This window comes from Oryza sativa, chromosome 6 (assembly GCF_034140825.1).
Source record: "Oryza sativa Japonica Group chromosome 6, ASM3414082v1".
In the NCBI taxonomy this organism is placed as follows: domain Eukaryota; kingdom Viridiplantae; phylum Streptophyta; class Magnoliopsida; order Poales; family Poaceae; genus Oryza; species Oryza sativa.
The window spans coordinates 5,056,479-5,073,898 of record NC_089040.1 but is presented as its reverse complement, the minus strand read 5'-3'; the positions used below and the strand labels follow the sequence as shown (position 1 = coordinate 5,073,898).

The 17,420-nt window shown below is 54.4% G+C and overlaps 2 protein-coding genes across 2 annotated transcripts; both read left to right on the top strand.

Annotated features, from left to right (window-relative positions):
* The first annotated feature begins 8,156 nt into the window (after nt 1–8,156).
* LOC4340392 (3-oxoacyl-[acyl-carrier-protein] synthase I, chloroplastic) lies at nt 8,157–11,481 on the top strand. The gene is made up of 7 exons (XM_015785390.3): nt 8,157–8,687; nt 9,342–9,773; nt 9,859–10,032; nt 10,423–10,536; nt 10,620–10,721; nt 10,830–10,896; nt 10,979–11,481. The coding sequence occupies exons 1-7, from the start codon at nt 8,247–8,249 to the stop codon at nt 11,044–11,046; spliced, it is 1,398 nt and encodes a 465-aa protein (XP_015640876.1). The 5' UTR covers nt 8,157–8,246; the 3' UTR covers nt 11,047–11,481.
* Nucleotides 11,482–12,909: 1,428 nt separating this feature from the next.
* On the top strand, nt 12,910–16,768 carry LOC9266717 (uncharacterized). The gene is made up of 4 exons (XM_015786743.3): nt 12,910–13,342; nt 14,446–15,922; nt 16,134–16,220; nt 16,323–16,768. Exons 1-4 carry the CDS (start codon nt 13,004–13,006, stop codon nt 16,370–16,372), a joined length of 1,953 nt encoding a protein of 650 aa, XP_015642229.2. The 5' UTR covers nt 12,910–13,003; the 3' UTR covers nt 16,373–16,768.
* Nucleotides 16,769–17,420: the final 652 nt, after the last annotated feature.

The following is a 17,420-nucleotide window of genomic DNA, read 5'->3' as shown; positions in this document are numbered from 1 at the left end:
CGATTTGCGCTTTGAACCACGCCACGCAGTCAAGAGCCAGGCCCTCGCCGACTTTGTGGCAGAGTGGACCCCGGCCCCTGAGCCCATCTGCGTCCCCGAGGCCAGCTCGGGCCCCTCGCAGCTGCCTCACACCGCCTATTGGGTGATGCAGTTCGACGGTTCCCTGTCTCTTCAGGGCGCCGGTGCGGGGGTCACGTTGACCTCGCCGAGCGGAGATGTCCTCAAATACCTGGTCCGCCTCGACTTTCGGGCAACCAACAATATGGCAGAGTACGAGGGACTCCTTGCGGGACTCAGAATGGCGGCTGGACTGGGGATCCGCCGCCTCCTGGTGTTAGGCGACTCTCAGTTGGTCGTTAACCAGGTCTCCAAGGAGTACCAGTGCTCTGACCCGCAGATGGATGCTTACGTGCGCCATGTGCGGCGTATGGAGCGCCATTTTGACGGGATAGAGCTTCGGCACGTGCCCAGACGGGATAACACGGTCGCCGACGAACTCTCAAGGCTCGCCTCCTAGCGAGCCCAGACCCCACCGGGCGCCTTTGAAGAAAGGCTTGCCCAGCCGTCGGCGCGACCCGACCCCCTAGGGGAGACGGACGCGCCTGAACGGCCCCCGAGGCCCGTCGGAGTCCAGGCCTCGGGACCCGAGGGGAGCGCTCCCAGCTCCCTTAGATTGATTGCTTGGATCGCTGAGATCCAGGCGTACCTCGCAGATAAGACTCTACCCGAGGACCGCGAAGGGAGTGAACGCGTCCAGCGCATCTCCAAGCGCTACGTACTGGTGGAAGGGACCCTCTATCAGCGCGCGGCTAACGAAGTCCTCCTGAAGTGCATTCCTCGGGAACAAGGCGTCGAGCTTCTTGCCGATATCCATGAAGGCGAGTGCGGAGCCCACTCTGCCTCACGCACCTTGGTTGGCAAGGCCTTTCGCCAGGGTTTCTATTGGCCGACGGCTCTCAACGATGCGGTCGACCTGGTCCGGCAGTGCAGGGCGTGCCAGTTCCACGCCAAGCAAACCCATCAGCCGGCCCAGGCCCTGCAGACAATACCTCTTTCATGGCCGTTTGCTGTCTGGGGGCTCGATATCCTGGGTCCGTTTAGACGGGCCCCGGGCGGGTTCGAGTATCTGTATGTCGCTATCGACAAATTCACTAAGTGGCCCGAGGCTTATCCGGTCATCAAGATCGATAAGCACTCCGCACTTAAATTCATCAAGGGCATCACAGCCCGGTTTGGGGTGCCTAACCGTATTATTACGGATAACGGCACCCAATTCACTAGTGAACTCTTCGGTGACTACTGCGAAGACATGGGCATCAAGCTCTGCTTCGCCTCCCCCGCCCACCCCAGAAGCAATGGCCAAGTGGAGCGCGCCAAAGCGGAAATCCTCAAGGGCCTCAAAACCAAGACCTTCAACATCCTCAAGAAGCACGGCGACTCGTGGATCGAGGAGTTGCCAGCGGTGCTCTGGGCGAACCGAACCACGCCAAGCCGAGCAACCGGGGAAACGCCTTTCTTCCTCGTCTACGGCGCGGAGGCGGTTCTCCCATCCGAGCTCACCCTGAGGTCCCCTCGGGCCACCATGTACTGCGAGGCTGATCAAGATCAGCTTCGCAGAGATGACCTCGACTACTTGGAAGAGCGAAGGCGGCGCGCGGCCCTCCGAGCCGCGCGCTACCAGCAGAGCCTGCGGCGCTACCATCAGCGCCACGTCCGGGCCCGATCACTCTGCGTCGACGACCTCGTCCTACGCCGCGTCCAAACGCGTGCTGGACTGAGCAAGCTCTCACCAATGTGGGAGGGTCCGTATCGAGTGATCGGCGTCCCCCGGCCGGGCTCCGTTCGGCTGGCCACGGGCGACGGCACAGAGCTGCCTAACCCGTGGAACATCAAACACCTTCGTCGTTTCTACCCCTAGTAGGGGTCGGGTGTCAGGTCTCAGGCTCGGGCCAACCCCGCACCCCCCTGGGCGTGCAGGGTTGGCCGGGGGCTACCACATGCATATACTTATCTTTTTTCTCTTCCGTATTTCAATAAAAGCATTTTCGATTTCCTAAGGACTGTGTCTGTGCCATTGTTTCCTTTCAAAGAGTCTTGGCTTGAATTAGCATGCTCGTGCTCGACCCTGCTCTCGGTGGCCCGGGCCGGCGGAAATCGCCAAACGGGGCCCAGAACCGAGCCGTGCCCCGGGGCGTGGTGAACTCCGGGGGGAATCGACAAAGGCCCACAATCGGGTCATCCATAACCCTCGGTCACCACGTTCCCGGCCTGGCCAGTCTCGACACGTGGATCTCCCCAGGCACTAGCCCCGACCCGCGCCATTTGAGGCTGGGACCTGGGCACGAGCCCTCGTTCAAACCAAGACACAGAAGGACCACGGCACAGACCATCCTCGTCTCATACACACAACAAACAGAGCTGACACAAAAATTTCCTCTTTATTTGATTGCAGATTAAATTAGTTTGTACAAGAAGGGGGCCCGAAGGCCTCGGAAGAAGAAAGGAAAAACTATTTAAGATTGGCGGGGGCCTGGGGGCTTACTTCGAGGCTCCCGGGTCGCCGGCCTCGTCGTCGCTGTCGTCCACAGCACCGTCGCCGCCCTCCACGTCGGAGTCGAGGGCGAACGCGAGCCGAGGGGCCGTACCCTTGAAGCTGTGGACGATGTGGTCGGCGGCGTCCCGGACCTGCGCGCGCGCATCGTCCTCGGTTCCGGGAGGGAACTCGTCCAGCGCCACCCACGGGGAGAAGTCCGGGTCCCTGGCCTGGTAGCTTGCCAGTACAAGCTCCACTACCCCCGGGCGAGGTCTCTCGAGGATGACTTGATCGTCTCCTCGAGCTCCTCGGGGAGCCGCTGGAAAGTCCCGGCCATCTCTGAGAGGCGCTGGGCGAGGCCCCCCTGGTTGGCGGCATATTTCGCGATCCGCCCGCCCCAGAGGCCCGCCTGCCGCCCGGCACGGTCTAGACGGGAGACGGCGTCCCGAAGCATGCCGGGCCCTACCTCGCCTGCCAAGCGGAGGGCCTCGACCTCCCCGGCGGACGAGTCCAGCACGCCCTGCAGCTCGGCGATGGTGTGTTCGGCAGCTGCGAGGCGGGTGGCTAGATCGCCGTCGCCCGTGGCCGCCCCGCCGCTACGCGCCCTCGCATCCAGCTCCCTTTCCCGTGCCTCGAGCTCAGCGGCCCGCTGATCCAGTGCGGCCCTCTCGGCGCGGGCACCTTCCAGATTGCGACGCGTTTGTTTCTCCTGCGCTGCCTCACGAAGGGACAGGCTGTCCGCCAGCCTTTGCGCCGCGGCCTCGGCCTCCTCGAGAGCTCGCTCCCGCTCGGTGAGCGCATCCTCGCGGAGGCGGAGTGCGGACTCCTCTTCAGCACAGGCGGCTTCGTGCGCCGCCAGTGTAGCCTCCCGGATGGCAACGGCGGCCTCGCGGTCCGCCAGGTCCCTCTCCTTCACGCAGGCGCGCTCTTCCAGCGCCGTGGCACGGGCCTCAAGGGCTTCTTCGCGCCGCCGGGACGCCGCCTCGGTCTCCGCCGCCCGCCGTTCCCAGGCAGCAGCAGCGTCAAGGACCCCCCGGGCGGCGTCGAGCTTCTTTCCTAGCTCCGCCGCCCAGCTCCCGTATTGAAGGCGGAGGTCGTTCTGCGCCTCGTTCATCACTGCGGTGGCGATGAGGGCAGCCTCCCGCTCTTCCTCCACCTCCCTGGCGATCTCCGCCAGCTCCTTCCGATGGGCCTCGAGCTCCGAGGTGTGCCAGCGGTGTGCCTTGCGGCCCGCCTCCACCATGGCCTCCACCGGGCGTCGCCCCTCTTCGACACGCGCCCATGCAGCGTCGAGCTCCGCCCGCTCTGCCTGCAGGACCTCCATCTGGGCACTTAACCCGTCCAACACCGTGGTGTTCGCGGCGGCCAAGGCCTGCAAAAGGGGCTCTGCGCTCAGTGGGGCAGCGGAAGGCATGGGGGAGAGCCGCCTCGGTGAGGATGCCGCACGGCTCGGCCCGCCGATCGACGTACCGGACTCAGGGACGTCCCCCGGACCTGGCTTGTCCTGAGCGTCGCCCGAGGGGTCGGGCCCGAGCGGTGCGCCCGCGGCCTCGTCGTGGGTGGCCTCGGAAGACGTCGTCGCCTCGGGCGGAGTCGGGTCGGGGGCTTGGCAGGCCGCCTGGCGTGCGCGCGCCGCCTCCGCCTCCCGGGCGGACTCCTCGGCCCGGCGGAGTCTGGCCTCCTCCCGAGCGGCTTCCTCAGCCCGGCGAGCCCGGACGGCCTCCTGGGCAGCCTCCTCGGCTTCCCGAAGGCGATCCGCGGCTTCTCGCCGGTCAGTTTCCCGCCTCCGGGCCTCCGCGGTCGCCGTATCCTCGGCCTCAGACCGGCCGGACTTGGAATGGCGGGAGGGGCGCGACGGGATCTCGCTGAAGCAGAAGAAAAACCAGAAGACAAACAAAACGGGTGAGTGAAAACTTGCATTGGGAGAATGAATACAGCCACAGTGGGCGCGGAACGAACCTGCGAGGAGGTCGGTTGAACGACCACCTTGGGGGGGAGATAAGGTTTCCCCGGTATGATTCGGTCCCCCCCATCTTGCGGAGCCGTTTCTTCTTCCGCTCCCCCTCGGGCTGCGGCGTCGGCGTGGCCCCCTCCGGGCGCCTGCTGCTGACACGCGCCGCCCCGCCCCCTCAGGGAGGAGATGGGGAGGGGGTACCCTCTTGCTTCCTCTTCCCTCGGGCGTCGGCAGGGCGGCTGCCCCCCGGGCCCCTGTCACGGGGCCCAGAAGCACGACCCCCTCCTGGGGTAGATTGTTCTCCCCTGCGGCTCCCGCCCGCGCCATCGTGGCCTCGAGGAGCCCGCTCCTCCGACGCCCCGACCGCCATCATGATGGTCAGGATGTTGGCACGATCTGGATCGCTGCAGAGGGGGAGGACTCCTTGGGGGATGAGGGACGCCTCCACGGAGCTGAGATTCAGCACCCGTTGGACCACTATCTTGAAGTCCTCAGGGGCCCAGTCCCATCTGACCCCTTGGTGGGTCCTCATGTAGTCTTCGGACCCGGTGTACTCCCAGGCGCCCCGGGCGTGCCGCTGGAGCGGCGCAATCCGGCGACGAAGGTAGTCGCCGTACACCATGGCCCCCGTGAGCCCCTGGGATCGCAGACCCGCCAGGCGGTCAAGAACGGCGTCGTAGCCATCTCCCAGATCTACCGGCGCCCGCCAGCTGGAGACCTGCGCTGGGGGCTGGCTCGGAAGTTGGAGGCGCGCTTCGTCGGCGAGGGGGGTGTAGAACCAGTCACTCTTCCAGTCGTCCCACTTCTTGCGGAGGACGCAGGGAATGTAGCGGCTCAGCGCCGGCCCCCGCGGCTGGAAGTAGCAGCCACCAACTACCGACGGCGGCGACACTGGCTGTACGGTGAAGAACCACCGAAACAGCCGAAGAGATGGGCGCACCCCGATAAACATCTCGCACAGGTGCGCGAAGATGGCCAACGTCATTATCGCGTTGGGGGTAAGGTGTGCCATCTGGAGGTCATAAAACTCCAGAACATCCATGAAGAAAGAAGAGAATGGCGGGACCAGCCCTGCCATTGCGAAAGGGAGGAAGAAGACGGACCGCCCCGGGTAGTGTGGTACCGGGCGTCCCTCGCCCAGCTCGACCACCTCCCGGCCGGCGGCAGATGCCGGCATGAATCGGCGCGGCAGCCCGGCCTGCCTCTCGCTCACGATGCGGGAAGGCGGCAGCACGCTACCGTCGAGCGGTGCGGAGCCCCGTGCCATGACGCCGGCGGAGGAGGAGCTTGAAAACGAGTGAGTGCGGCGAGGGTAGGGCACAGGAAACAAGGAGTTAGGGCGCAAGCGGCGAAGGCAAGGGGAATAATGACGAAAGGAAGGAAGCGAATCTCTTCCTCGGCGTCTTTATACCCTTGCCAACGCTATGCCCGGCTCCTCGCTTCCCGCGCCCACTATCTCGCCCCCTCGTTTCTCGCGCCCACGTCTCCACTAATTCCGCTCGCCCGTTTGCGGCGCACGAGGCGGATGTACGGCTGTGGCAGTTGAGATGGGACATATCGTGCGCGCGTTAACTACGCTCGCCGACCGAAGCGCCATCATCATATCTCCAGGCAAAACGAACCGGCTCGTCCCGATTCGCGTGCTACTCGAGTAATGTAGCGGTCTTGAAGAGACCGCTCATTATAGACAGTCGGTTTTCCATTGCCGATGTGCGCGATTTGCGACCGCTGGGTTTCTGCCCGCCTGTAGAGACCGGCCCCACCTGTCACCAGGCCTAAGGAGTGGCGTCACGCCCGAGCGCTTCCTTCGAGGGGGGCGATCGCCCTGGCATAACGTCGGGGGCTACTGTCGGTGACATGGGACCGGGAGTATCATGACTAGAGGCTTGGGCAGCCGCGATCACCCACGTGGCCTGACCCCCTCGGGGGGGTCGGGCCCGAGGGTGATGTGGCCGCCCCTCCCTTTGTCTCCCCGAGGGGTCGGACTGCTCCCGTTTCGACCCCGAGGGCCGGGGCGCCCCGACCCCCTGTGGGTTTGGCGCCACGTATATGGGTTAGATGAGCACAGCGGGGCTCACCTAACCGCATTTATTGCTGGTTGGACGAGCGCGTCACGCCGCATGTAATGCAGCGCAGCGCGCTCGCTTATCCGGTCCGTGACCGGGCGCAGCGTGTGACCGGTCACAGACCGGTCAGATCGCGGGTTAGGTGGTGGCAGGTGGCCTGTTTCACGCCTCGCCCCGTCCCGTCGGATTGATGAGAGCCTCCAGGTACTTGTCCCTAGCCGGAGACGGCGTGCCAGCTCCTGAAGATGGCACGTCGGTCCCAGTCAGATATATGCCAGGCTTCATCCCAACCATTGCAAGGAAGTCATTGTATGAAGAAGGGCAGACATGCAGCTTGCTAAACTGACGCGTGGTGGACGAGAGTGACCGGTCTGTGACTGGTCTGACGCCTGTCATGTCATCGGCAAACAACCGTGCTTCCACGTTGCACCTGCTTCCGACGGAGTGGAGGTTGGTATGACCCATCCCATCGGAGGGTCATTCAAACAGCAGCCATTGCAAATCTCCGCCCATTAATGAGGGAGGACAGGGCTATCCCGGTGTCAGATAAAAGTACGAGCCAAATCTTGCTCAAAGTAGGATGGGTCCCCACCCAAAAGAAGGGTAGGTAGAAATGGTATATGTGGTATCCCCTTGAGATATAAAAGGAGGACCATGCCTACCAAGAAAAAGGGAGAAAAAAAGAAGGAGAGAGGGGAGCTCGTAGAAAGGACGGGGAAAAAGAGTAGGGAGAGGGTCTCTAGAGTTCAAAGGCTCTTGCTCTCCAGCTCTTTGTAACTCCTTCAGAGACAGATCCGCCAGAACACAGGAGTAGGGTATTACGCTTCTCAGCGGCCCGAACCTGTCTACATCGCCCGTGTCTTGTGCGTTTGCTCTCTCGCGAACCATTCCACAGATCAAGGGCTTAGAACCTCACTTAGCGCCCCCGGCCGAACCGGCAAAGGGGGGCCCGCGCGGTCTCTCGGTGAGGAGCCCCACGCTCCGTCAACCATTATATGCACTTACATGTGGGATAATAAAAGTACGGGACTCATGTATCAGTGACGGTAAGGATAGTATCATTGGGTGTGTTCGGTAGCTGTTTTTGTGGTAGCGCTTGGTTGTGTTACCCGCTGCCGCAGCTTTTCCAGCCGAACAGGCCCATTATGATAGAAGATCCTCAACCGCAATAATCTCTAATTTGTGTGGGTAATTTAGATCCATGCTATTATAATTTTGCAAAGTTTGAGATATGCCATTGGTATCTCAATGACATGTAGGATCCATATGAGTCAATGATATGTGGGTCAGGATGGTATATATCAAATTTTGCAAAATTATAATGGCATGGTTGTAATTTTTTCAAGTGTTTGTTTGTTTCAACTTTGAACAACACGCTTAAAACACCAGTAATTGACTAGTAAACCCCTCATTCACCACCCGAACAACGCAAGGCATCGAAGAATCCGCCCCAATTTCTCGCAAAACTCAACGGCCCCCTCCGCTCCGCCTCCGTTACCTCCAAAGCCTCCCCAAACCCCAACCCTCCCCCCCCAAATTGTGGGCCCCACCCCCGCCCCCACCCTCCATACATACATACTCCCCACACACCCACACGCACGCCAGCCGAGCCCAGACCTCCACCATCGCCACCACCTCCGCCTCGTTTCCATCGCCACCACCTCCTCCCGCCGCCGCCGCCGCCACCGCCGCGATGCAGAGCCTCCTCCTCCCCACCTTCGCCGCGGCCTCCGCCGCCCCCCCGCGGAGGGGGCGCGTGCCTCCCGCCGGTCGCGCCTCGGTCTCCGTGCGCGCGTCCGCGTCCGCGGCGGCGGTGGCGCCGAGGAGGGAGACGGATCCGAGGAAGAGGGTGGTGATCACGGGGATGGGGCTGGTGTCCGTGTTCGGGAACGACGTCGACGCCTACTACGACCGCCTCCTCGCCGGGGAGAGCGGGATTGGCCCCATCGACCGCTTCGACGCCTCCAACTTCCCCACCCGCTTCGCCGGCCAGATCCGGGGCTTCTCCTCCGAGGGCTACATCGACGGCAAGAACGACCGCCGCCTCGACGACTGCCTCCGCTACTGCATCGTCAGCGGCAAGAAGGCCCTCGAGTCCGCCGGCCTCGCCCTCGGCTCCAAATCCATGGACAAGGTATTTTTCAAATGCACTAGTATCTTTTGCTTCCTCATGTTCTCACATCCTGTTAAAAGTTCTTAGCTAGTGGAGGTACGAGATTCCGATTCGTAGAAAGTGTCTCCTGTGGTTTAGCACTTTTGATAGATCAGATCAGCAGCTGATTCTTTTATGAAATGGTGGTGGGATTTTTTTCCCCATTTCTGTGATAGTATCTGAGTGAGTATAGTAGAGAGTCCTAGTATCGACTCGACAAGTGGAGTAGGCATTATTGCAATCCTGGTGTGTGTATATTTCTATTTAATTATCATAAAGAAGGTTGTTGAGGGTCCATGTATTTCTGTTGGCCATGGAAGGTTATAGGGGGCGTATCTGTTTTAAATTGCTGTCAAGTATCAATGCAATGCAGATGGATTCATTTCAAGTTTAAAAAGATTAGTTCAACACTATAGAGGTTTTGTCTGGAGCAAAACGAAAAAAAAAACTGTTTTTGCATTTTACCATTTTATGATGTAGAAATATTTTCAAATCACACCCTTTTGGGCCCATGTTTCGTTGGTTGTATATAGTTGGCGATAGCTTCATCAGTTCACTCTGCTATCAATTTTTCATTGCTTGTACTATGGGTGAAAGGATACCTGGTGCTAATTAGTAAATGTTACATCGTTGCAGATTGAAAAGACTCGGGCTGGTGTACTTGTGGGCACCGGTATGGGTGGTCTTACAGTGTTCTCTGATGGTGTTCAGAATCTTATTGAGAAGGGGCACAGAAAGATAACTCCATTCTTCATTCCGTATGCCATAACAAACATGGGATCTGCCCTTCTTGGAATGGACATTGGTTTCATGGGTCCAAACTACTCCATCTCAACTGCATGTGCTACCTCGAACTACTGTTTCTATGCTGCAGCAAACCATATTCGCAGAGGCGAAGCCGATGTGATGATTGCTGGTGGCACTGAAGCCGCAATTATTCCGATTGGTGTCGGTGGGTTTGTCGCGTGTAGAGCACTTTCACAGAGGAACGATGACCCCAAAACAGCATCAAGACCTTGGGACCAAGACCGTGATGGTTTTGTCATGGGTGAAGGAGCTGGAGTACTGGTATGTTTAGTGAACATATTCAAGTTTCAGGTTTTCACTCTGTTAAACATCTTCTAATCATTTAGCTCTGCCAAATTAAAAAAAGGTCATGGAGAGCCTAGAACATGCAATGAAGCGTGACGCACCAATAATTGCGGAGTATTTAGGAGGTGCCGTGAACTGTGATGCTTACCATATGACTGACCCGAGATCTGATGGCCTTGGTGTTTCGTCTTGCATTAAGCAAAGTCTTGCAGATGCTGGCGTTGCACCGGAGGAGGTAATCCAAATATTACAACTTTAAAGAGCACTCTTATGTGTTAGTTCTGTCATCTGTAAAATTGTATACCTTTTTGATCTGGCAGCTGATACATAAGCTATGATTTATAATCTGTCCTTTGGTTTTTTGTGGGGTGTTAGGATTCTTGTGTTTGTTATGCCAGCTATTTTTAACACCAATTCCAGCGATATTTGCCCTGTTGGAAAAAGAAGGTTTTCCGTTTGATGTTCTAGAATTGATGTTTTCACCATGAGCTCTGGTTGCTATTCTGTATTTTGTTTACAATTAATCAATTGTTGTGTGTATTTATTGCAAATTGTATGGTTTTGTTTGGGCAAATAATTTGATGAAATTTCATGTGTATTTAAATCACAAACGTTTTTTTTGCAGGTCAACTACATAAATGCTCATGCAACGTCCACCCTAGCTGGTGATCTGGCAGAGGTGAACGCCATTAGGCAAGTCTTCAAGGATCCATCAGAGATTAAAATAAATGCAACCAAGGTGCTTTTATGTTCCTTATGTGTTTTACCTCCAAATTCAAGGAGACTATACATTGCCTTCCTAATACAATCTTCTGTTTGCAGTCCATGATTGGACATTGCCTTGGTGCGGCTGGTGGCTTGGAAGCCATTGCAACTGTTAAAGCTATAACCACTGGATGGGTCCATCCAAGCATAAACCAGTTTGTAAGTACCATTTTAAAACATCACTTGCTAATTTACCTAGCCTGCCAGTGGGAACCTGAGGCACATTATGGCTAGAAAAACTAAGGGCTACATTCTTATTAATCACAGAACCCGGAGCCAGCTGTTGAATTTGACACGGTACCTAATGTAAAAAAGCAACATGAAGTGAATGTTGGTGAGTAACAATGCATGTGGTTTACTGTATTACTCCGCCATCAATTTCCTCTTCCTCATATTTGTTTTGTGTTGCTATACAGGTATCTCGAATTCCTTTGGATTTGGTGGACACAATTCAGTTGTAGTATTTGCACCATTTAAGCCTTAACTTGCTGCATGTTACACAAATCTTGGCCAGAATAGTAAATGTCTTTTCAGGAAGTTCTGAGTTATTCTGCATGTCTTTTCTTTGGGTGAAGCAACTGTTGATTTGACAGCCGGCAACGTTACAATGAACTGGATCTGAGATTAATTCCATTTTAGGCACTCCCATCTTCCATTGAAATTGAGAGCTCTGTATAACGTTGTTTTGCATAATTTGCAATTGATTCTACCTACTTCTGTATAATGGAAAATGTGGGAATTTCTAGAATTGTCATGTAGAAGCAAAAGTTAGATCTCCTGTTCCATAGAAATGCTTGAGCCAAGGAATTGCTTGTCTGTAATTTGTATCTGGTCTAGAAAAATGTTCTCTTCATTTTTTTTTCTTGTCCAGTATGCCAATGTCCGTCTAGTGGAATAAAATGTATTCAGTTTTGCTTAACTTGCTCGGCTAATAGCTTGGTTCGATGAGATGAAATATTCTAGATTTCGCCCTGAATGTGTACACTTTATTTTTGCGATTTGATGTACCTGGAGGTCTGCACAAGAATCTTTCGTTTTTCAATTCATTGCAATTTATAAATGTGATTTTTTTTAAAAGTAAACTGCGTTGGTGTGGTGTATAAAGTATACTTATGGGTGGTGCTTATTCTGTTCAGTGCGGGTGAACGTCAAAAGAGCATAACCGAGTAATCTTCTTCCAGTATAAGGAGGAAACACGGGTTTTTTGCTCCGAAATGGAATAGTGTATGTATTATTCTATTCGGTAGTTAGAAATGGAATAGCGTATGTATTATTTTTAAGAAGTGGAATATTATTATTTGGTGGCTTATTTTATGAACAATGAATGTTCATATTTATGAACCAAATCATACGCTAGAAATACCTATATTTATGGACATGGAAGTAGATTGCATATTTGCATCCACGGATCCACCTTGTAATTTGGGCACAATTTTTTTCAGTAAATTTAAGGAAACCTCAGGTTTCTTGAAACAAACCATAAAACCTATAGTTTCATGTTACGTTTTTTTTTTTGTGAAATTTACTCTTAACCTATTTCTGAAATTTTGTCAGTATACTGTATACCTGTGTGCGGAAAGAAAGAAGCCCATTTCTGCCACTCTGGTCCAGCAAAAGGAATAAGTCCACTTTGACTCCCTCAAATGACCCAAATCTAATTCACGATCCTAGACCGCAAAACCAGATATGTCGACCTCAAACCAGTGCAATTTGACTCCCTTGACGGTTTTGGAGGGCGTTTTTGCTGACATGGCGGTGTTTCCCTAGTCTGTGGGTTTGACGTGGCGCTTAGGTGGCATTTGAATTAAAAACATATATGTGGGACCCGTTTGTCATTCACACACATAAAAAATGTTTGACCACATATTTGTTTTTAATTCAAATGTCACCTAAGCGCCACGTCAACCCCACAGATTAGGTCAACACCGCCACGTCAACGAAACCGTCCTCCAAAATCGCCAAGGGAGTCAAATTGCTCCGGTTTCAATAGATCGGGGGTTGAGATATGCAGTTTTGCAGTCTAGGGTCATGGGTTAGATTCGGGTCACTTTTTCAGGGAGTCATTGTGAACTTATTCCCCAGCAAAAAACCTCACACGAAAAGCCACTTCAGCCCATCAAACCTCGGCCCAACGAAACCTCGCTTTCTCTGCCATCGCCGCGCCTCGCCGGCCGTGCGCCCCACGACCAGTCGACCACGACCCCGTCCGCGACTCGACTCCAAATCAAATGACCCCCTCACGTCGCCTCGAATCGATCGCTTCGCTACACTACACACACGCGACGCGCGTAGTCGCGCGCCGCCACCCCCCCCCCCCCCCCCCCCCCCCACACACACAGCTGTGACACCGCCCGCCGCGAGAGCACACGACGCCGCCCGCGACGCGACGCGACGCCGCCCACGACGCGCGCGCTCGCTCGATCGCTCGCCGGCGTCGAGCCATGCGGGGTGGCGGCGGCGACGACGACCTCTGGGCGAAGGCCGCCGAGCTGGAGCGGCAGTTCGAAGGGTACAAGCGGCGGGTCGCCGAGAGGAGGTCCTCCTCCTCCGCCGCCGCCGCCGATCGTCACGACGGCGACGGCGACGGCGGCGCGGTGGAGGTGGTGGCGGTGGGGAAGGGGAGGAGGTACGACGCGTACGTGCGGAGGAGGGACGAGAAGCTGAGGCAGGGGTGGCGCGCGCGGATGGAGCGCAAGGAGGCCGAGATGAAGGCGCTCTGGGCGCGCCTCGACGTCGACCGCCGCCGCGACGGCGACCTCGCCGCCGGCAATGGCAAACAGGTAATTATAACTCTCGCGTACGTGCTTTTTTTTCCCCCATTCGTGTGCATTGACATTTTTGTTGGACCTTTTCAGCTTCAGAAAAATTCTGACGCGTATCTTCATATTCAAATTTTAAACGTAGTGAAAATTTTACGCAAATTATTTTCTTCGTAGTAATCAGGAACACAAACAAGTATGTGATTTGATTTCACGCTTTATTGGAGATGAAACAGGGCGTCACGTTTAGCGCTTCGTGCTGATCGATCGCCTGATCCTTGTGTTGCGTCCAACTTTTGTGCCTTTCTTGTGATTCGTTGTTAGGCGTAGTTTAGTTCAGCTATCGTATAGAGGACCTTTTTTAGGTGAGAGGAATGGCATGTTCATCACATTTCGTTGTTCCATTCATATATAACATTATTAATTAACCCATTTTTTCAGAAAAAAATAATACTAGTATTAATGAGTATTTAGAGAAGTGCCACAAAGACCGTCAAATGTACCTCTTCATTCCATTATCATGCCAAGCTGTCCTTGTATTTTTGAAAAACAAGTAGAAAAGTGAAACCAACCCAAGCTAAATGCCAATGGCCAAACCGTGGTAATTTTGATCATAGTTTTTGCTGAGAATGCTTGTTCTTTATAAATAAAAAACGATATAAATGAGATTTAAGGATTGTTTGGTTCATACTTAGCTTTGCCATATCCAAGCTTAAAAAATTTGTGGAATAGCAACACAAAGTGTGGTTAAAAATTAGTTGGTCATAAGTGTGACATGTTTAGCTATAAATTTAAAAGTGTGACATGTGGATCCTAAGAATAAGAAAGTGTGGCATTGACACTGTTGCAGTAGCGAAAGGACCACATGATTAAGAAACCGTTGCATAACTAAAGTGTAGCATTGTAGAGTGAGGCAATCAACCAAACACTGTTATTCATAATATTTCAATTTGGCATTTTTTTCTGAACAACAAAAAAAGTGAGCAAGTAATTTGATTTTATTAAAAACAAAAAAAATATCCTTGAGCAGAGTCAATATGTCCAACAGTTTCCGTAAGAAAAAATATGTTGAACAGTTAGTATGAAAAACAACAGCATGAACAGATCCCATCTTGTATGTGCAGCAAAAGCCCGGGAACTTGGAGGCGAGACCAGCCGCCTCTCCCGCCACGCCAAGAAGCAGCTCGGCCACGAAGGCGACCCTCTCGCGTCCCAGGACGACGCCCAGGACCACCACGCCATCGCCGGCCGGCGCCGCGGCGAGCCCGAGGCTGTCGTCATCCAACCCCGACGCGCGACGGCGAGCGCCGCCGCAGCCGGAGCCACCGTCCACGCCACGGAAGGAGAACAGGGTGCCGTCCGCCGCGGCGGCGTCGACGGCGGCGGCCACGGCGACGCCGCGGCTGAGGGCGCTGTCACGGAGCAGGAGCTCGCTCAAGGAGTCGGCGTCCTCCGTCAGGGACAGCCCGAGGCGGGCGCCGCCGCCGCCGCGGCGTAGCCACGACGGCGACGCCGGGGACAGGCCGAAGCAGCAGCCGGAGCCGGTCCATGCGGCGACCACCACCGCTGACGACGCCGTGGCGCCCGCGGCGAGGAGCTGTCAGAGTCAGCAGCAGGTCGTCCTCGCCGAGATCAAGGCGGCCGCCGCGTTTCGCCTCAGGAGATCGGGCAATGGCGCCGCGCAGGGGCGGCAGCCCGCCGCCTCGCCGCGTCCGGTGATCACCAGACAACTCGACGGTCGTCGTAAACCATCGGACAGAAACTCAGATGTCGAAGCGAAGAATTTCAACTTGGATGAAGGCATCGGTGAAGATGATGATGATGACACGGCGCAATCTTCAGTTGAGATTGGCAGTTTGAAGATCACTGGCGACTCCGACACCGAGCCGAGCTACGTCTACATCACGAAGGACATCGACGACGAAGCCATGAACACTTCTCAACCTCAACCATTGGCTGCTTCTGATTCAAATGCTGAAGAACCAGAGTCTCTGGCGCCTCATCAATCCGAGAAGGAAACCAGACATCTCGAGGAGACAGCAATGGCGGCATCATCTGAAGCGACGGCGAAAGAAAGACCCGCGACTGACCGAGAAGATGACTCGCCGCAGAGCTCCGATCAGTCGTTCTACTCGAACGTGGACTCCTCCTTCTCCCACAGGTCGGAGCTCGAGCTCGCCGCCTCCGCCACCGACTCGCCGCTGCACGGCTCGCCGTCGAGCACCGGCCCCTCCACCGAGCAGCTGCTCGAAGCCGACGCCGCAATGCTGAGGAAGAAACGGGAGGAGGAGGAGGAAGAAGAAGAAGACGAGGCGGCCGCCGGCGAGATCAATAGCCTTCTGATCCCGAGCACCACGACGAGCAGCAGCAGCAGCGTTGCTTGTCCGGTCACCGTGCAGTCGCCGATGGAGGCGGTGGCGGGGTTCAAGAGGTTCCTGACCTTCGGCAAGAAGAACGCCGCCGCCGCCGTGGCTCCGCCGGCGGATGATTCCGGCGTCGGCCATGGATGGCCGTCAGGCGATTCCGGCGTCAGGCAGAGAATCTGCTCCTCCGATGCTGCTTCAGATGATTCAGACAACAGCTATGTCATCCCTGCACACGGTAATTCAGTAACTGGATTGTTACAATTTTCATCAAATCAGATAACAAGTGTTCCCATAAAATATTCAACAAAAGGAAGTTTGATTTAGTAGTATTGAAGTGAATACATACTAATCAGAAATGCAACAAAAAAAAATCACCATGTTGGAGAAGATTGATCTGTCCACTGTATTCTGTAAATTTATGCAGTAACAGAAATGGTTATGTGCAGTTCGATCCTTGCAAAGCTGTGTGCCTTGTTCTCCTGCAAGGCCTGTACTACTGAAGGAGCTCATTTCATCGGCAAAATCCCCACGAGGTTAATCCTGCTGACATTTACTGAATTAAATTTTGAATATTTTTTTCTTTTTGCTTTCATTCTACTCTGCTTAATTGTGCTCCCTTTGCTATGTCGTTGCAGCACATCGTTCGTTCTTCTCGTTCTCATCGTTCAAGTCCAGAGGGTACTGATGCTGGCCATTGGTGATGCAGTGAACAGGGATAATCGGTGCTGATCCTTTGTTTGCCGAACATGAAGAGGAATTCTTTCAGATTACATTGATTTATTAGTAGATAAATGCAAATAAACATGTATGACTATATGAACTGACTAAGGAGCTTTTAGAAACCACTTGCTGAGAGCACCTTATGAACCATGGTAGTAATATGTATCATGTTTTGTGTGTGTGTGTGTTTTTGTCAGATAATGAATATGTTTGTGTTCTTGCACTTAAAACTTTCTATACATAGGGAAATACTTAAAAGTGTTGTGGTAGAGCCACAAATGTATGACTCCATTTGACAATGTATAAATCATGACATCAGATTTAAATCTTAAAATATATGGATATGCTTTCATTACGGATTTTACTAGGGCCCTATTTGATTCATGGGACTAATCCATTAGTCCCTCCATTTTAGTCCCTTTTACTCCTTAAGAATCTAAACAGGGGTGACTAAAAGGGACTAAAAGTGCATATTGGGACTAAAATCCATTAGTCTCTTTTGAAGTTACTTATAGGGACTAAAGTAGCAGCCACTCTCTTCTTTCTCCCTCGGTCCACGTGCCTTTAGTCCCTGGATCCAAACAGTAGGGGCCTAAAGTTTTTAGTTCAAGGAAAGGGCTAGGTTCATGTATAATGAAAGAAGAAAAGAAGACTATACAATTTTTACTCTGCTAAAAACACCGATAAATTCCAGCTGCTTTTGGATGATCTAGATCACGCGGAGATTTGTGTAACACATAAACATTATCATTCTTCCTTGTCCCCTCTCCTTATTCTTCTCCCCACACAATGCGTATTCACGCTAACATCCCCACCCATTGACACAGCCTCCCATCCTTGAGCGTCGTTCCGCCTCACCAATGATGCCAATGGCGTCGGCGATCCATGCTTGATCGGCCTCTTCCTCCACCCCCACTCCATTCCCCCCCATCCCTCACTCCTCTCAAAGTCCCAAGTGGTAGTGAGATGTCCTATGTCCTACCCATCTTTCCCATCTCCAGCAACTCGTGTTG

Bases quoted from the DNA above. Each gene is read 5' to 3' on its own strand.
- LOC4340392 (XM_015785390.3), top strand. From the start codon at position 8,247: ATGCAGAGCCTCCTCCTCCCCACCTTCGCCGCGGCCTCCGCCGCCCCC. The intron at 10,033-10,422 runs GTAATCCAAATA...TTTTTTTTGCAG, and splicing joins CTGGCGTTGCACCGGAGGAG to GTCAACTACATAAATGCTCA. The intron at 10,722-10,829 runs GTAAGTACCATT...TATTAATCACAG, and splicing joins ATCCAAGCATAAACCAGTTT to AACCCGGAGCCAGCTGTTGA.
- LOC9266717 (XM_015786743.3), top strand. From the start codon at position 13,004: ATGCGGGGTGGCGGCGGCGACGACGACCTCTGGGCGAAGGCCGCCGAG. The intron at 13,343-14,445 runs GTAATTATAACT...TTGTATGTGCAG, and splicing joins CCGCCGGCAATGGCAAACAG to CAAAAGCCCGGGAACTTGGA. The intron at 16,221-16,322 runs GTTAATCCTGCT...ATGTCGTTGCAG, and splicing joins ATCGGCAAAATCCCCACGAG to CACATCGTTCGTTCTTCTCG.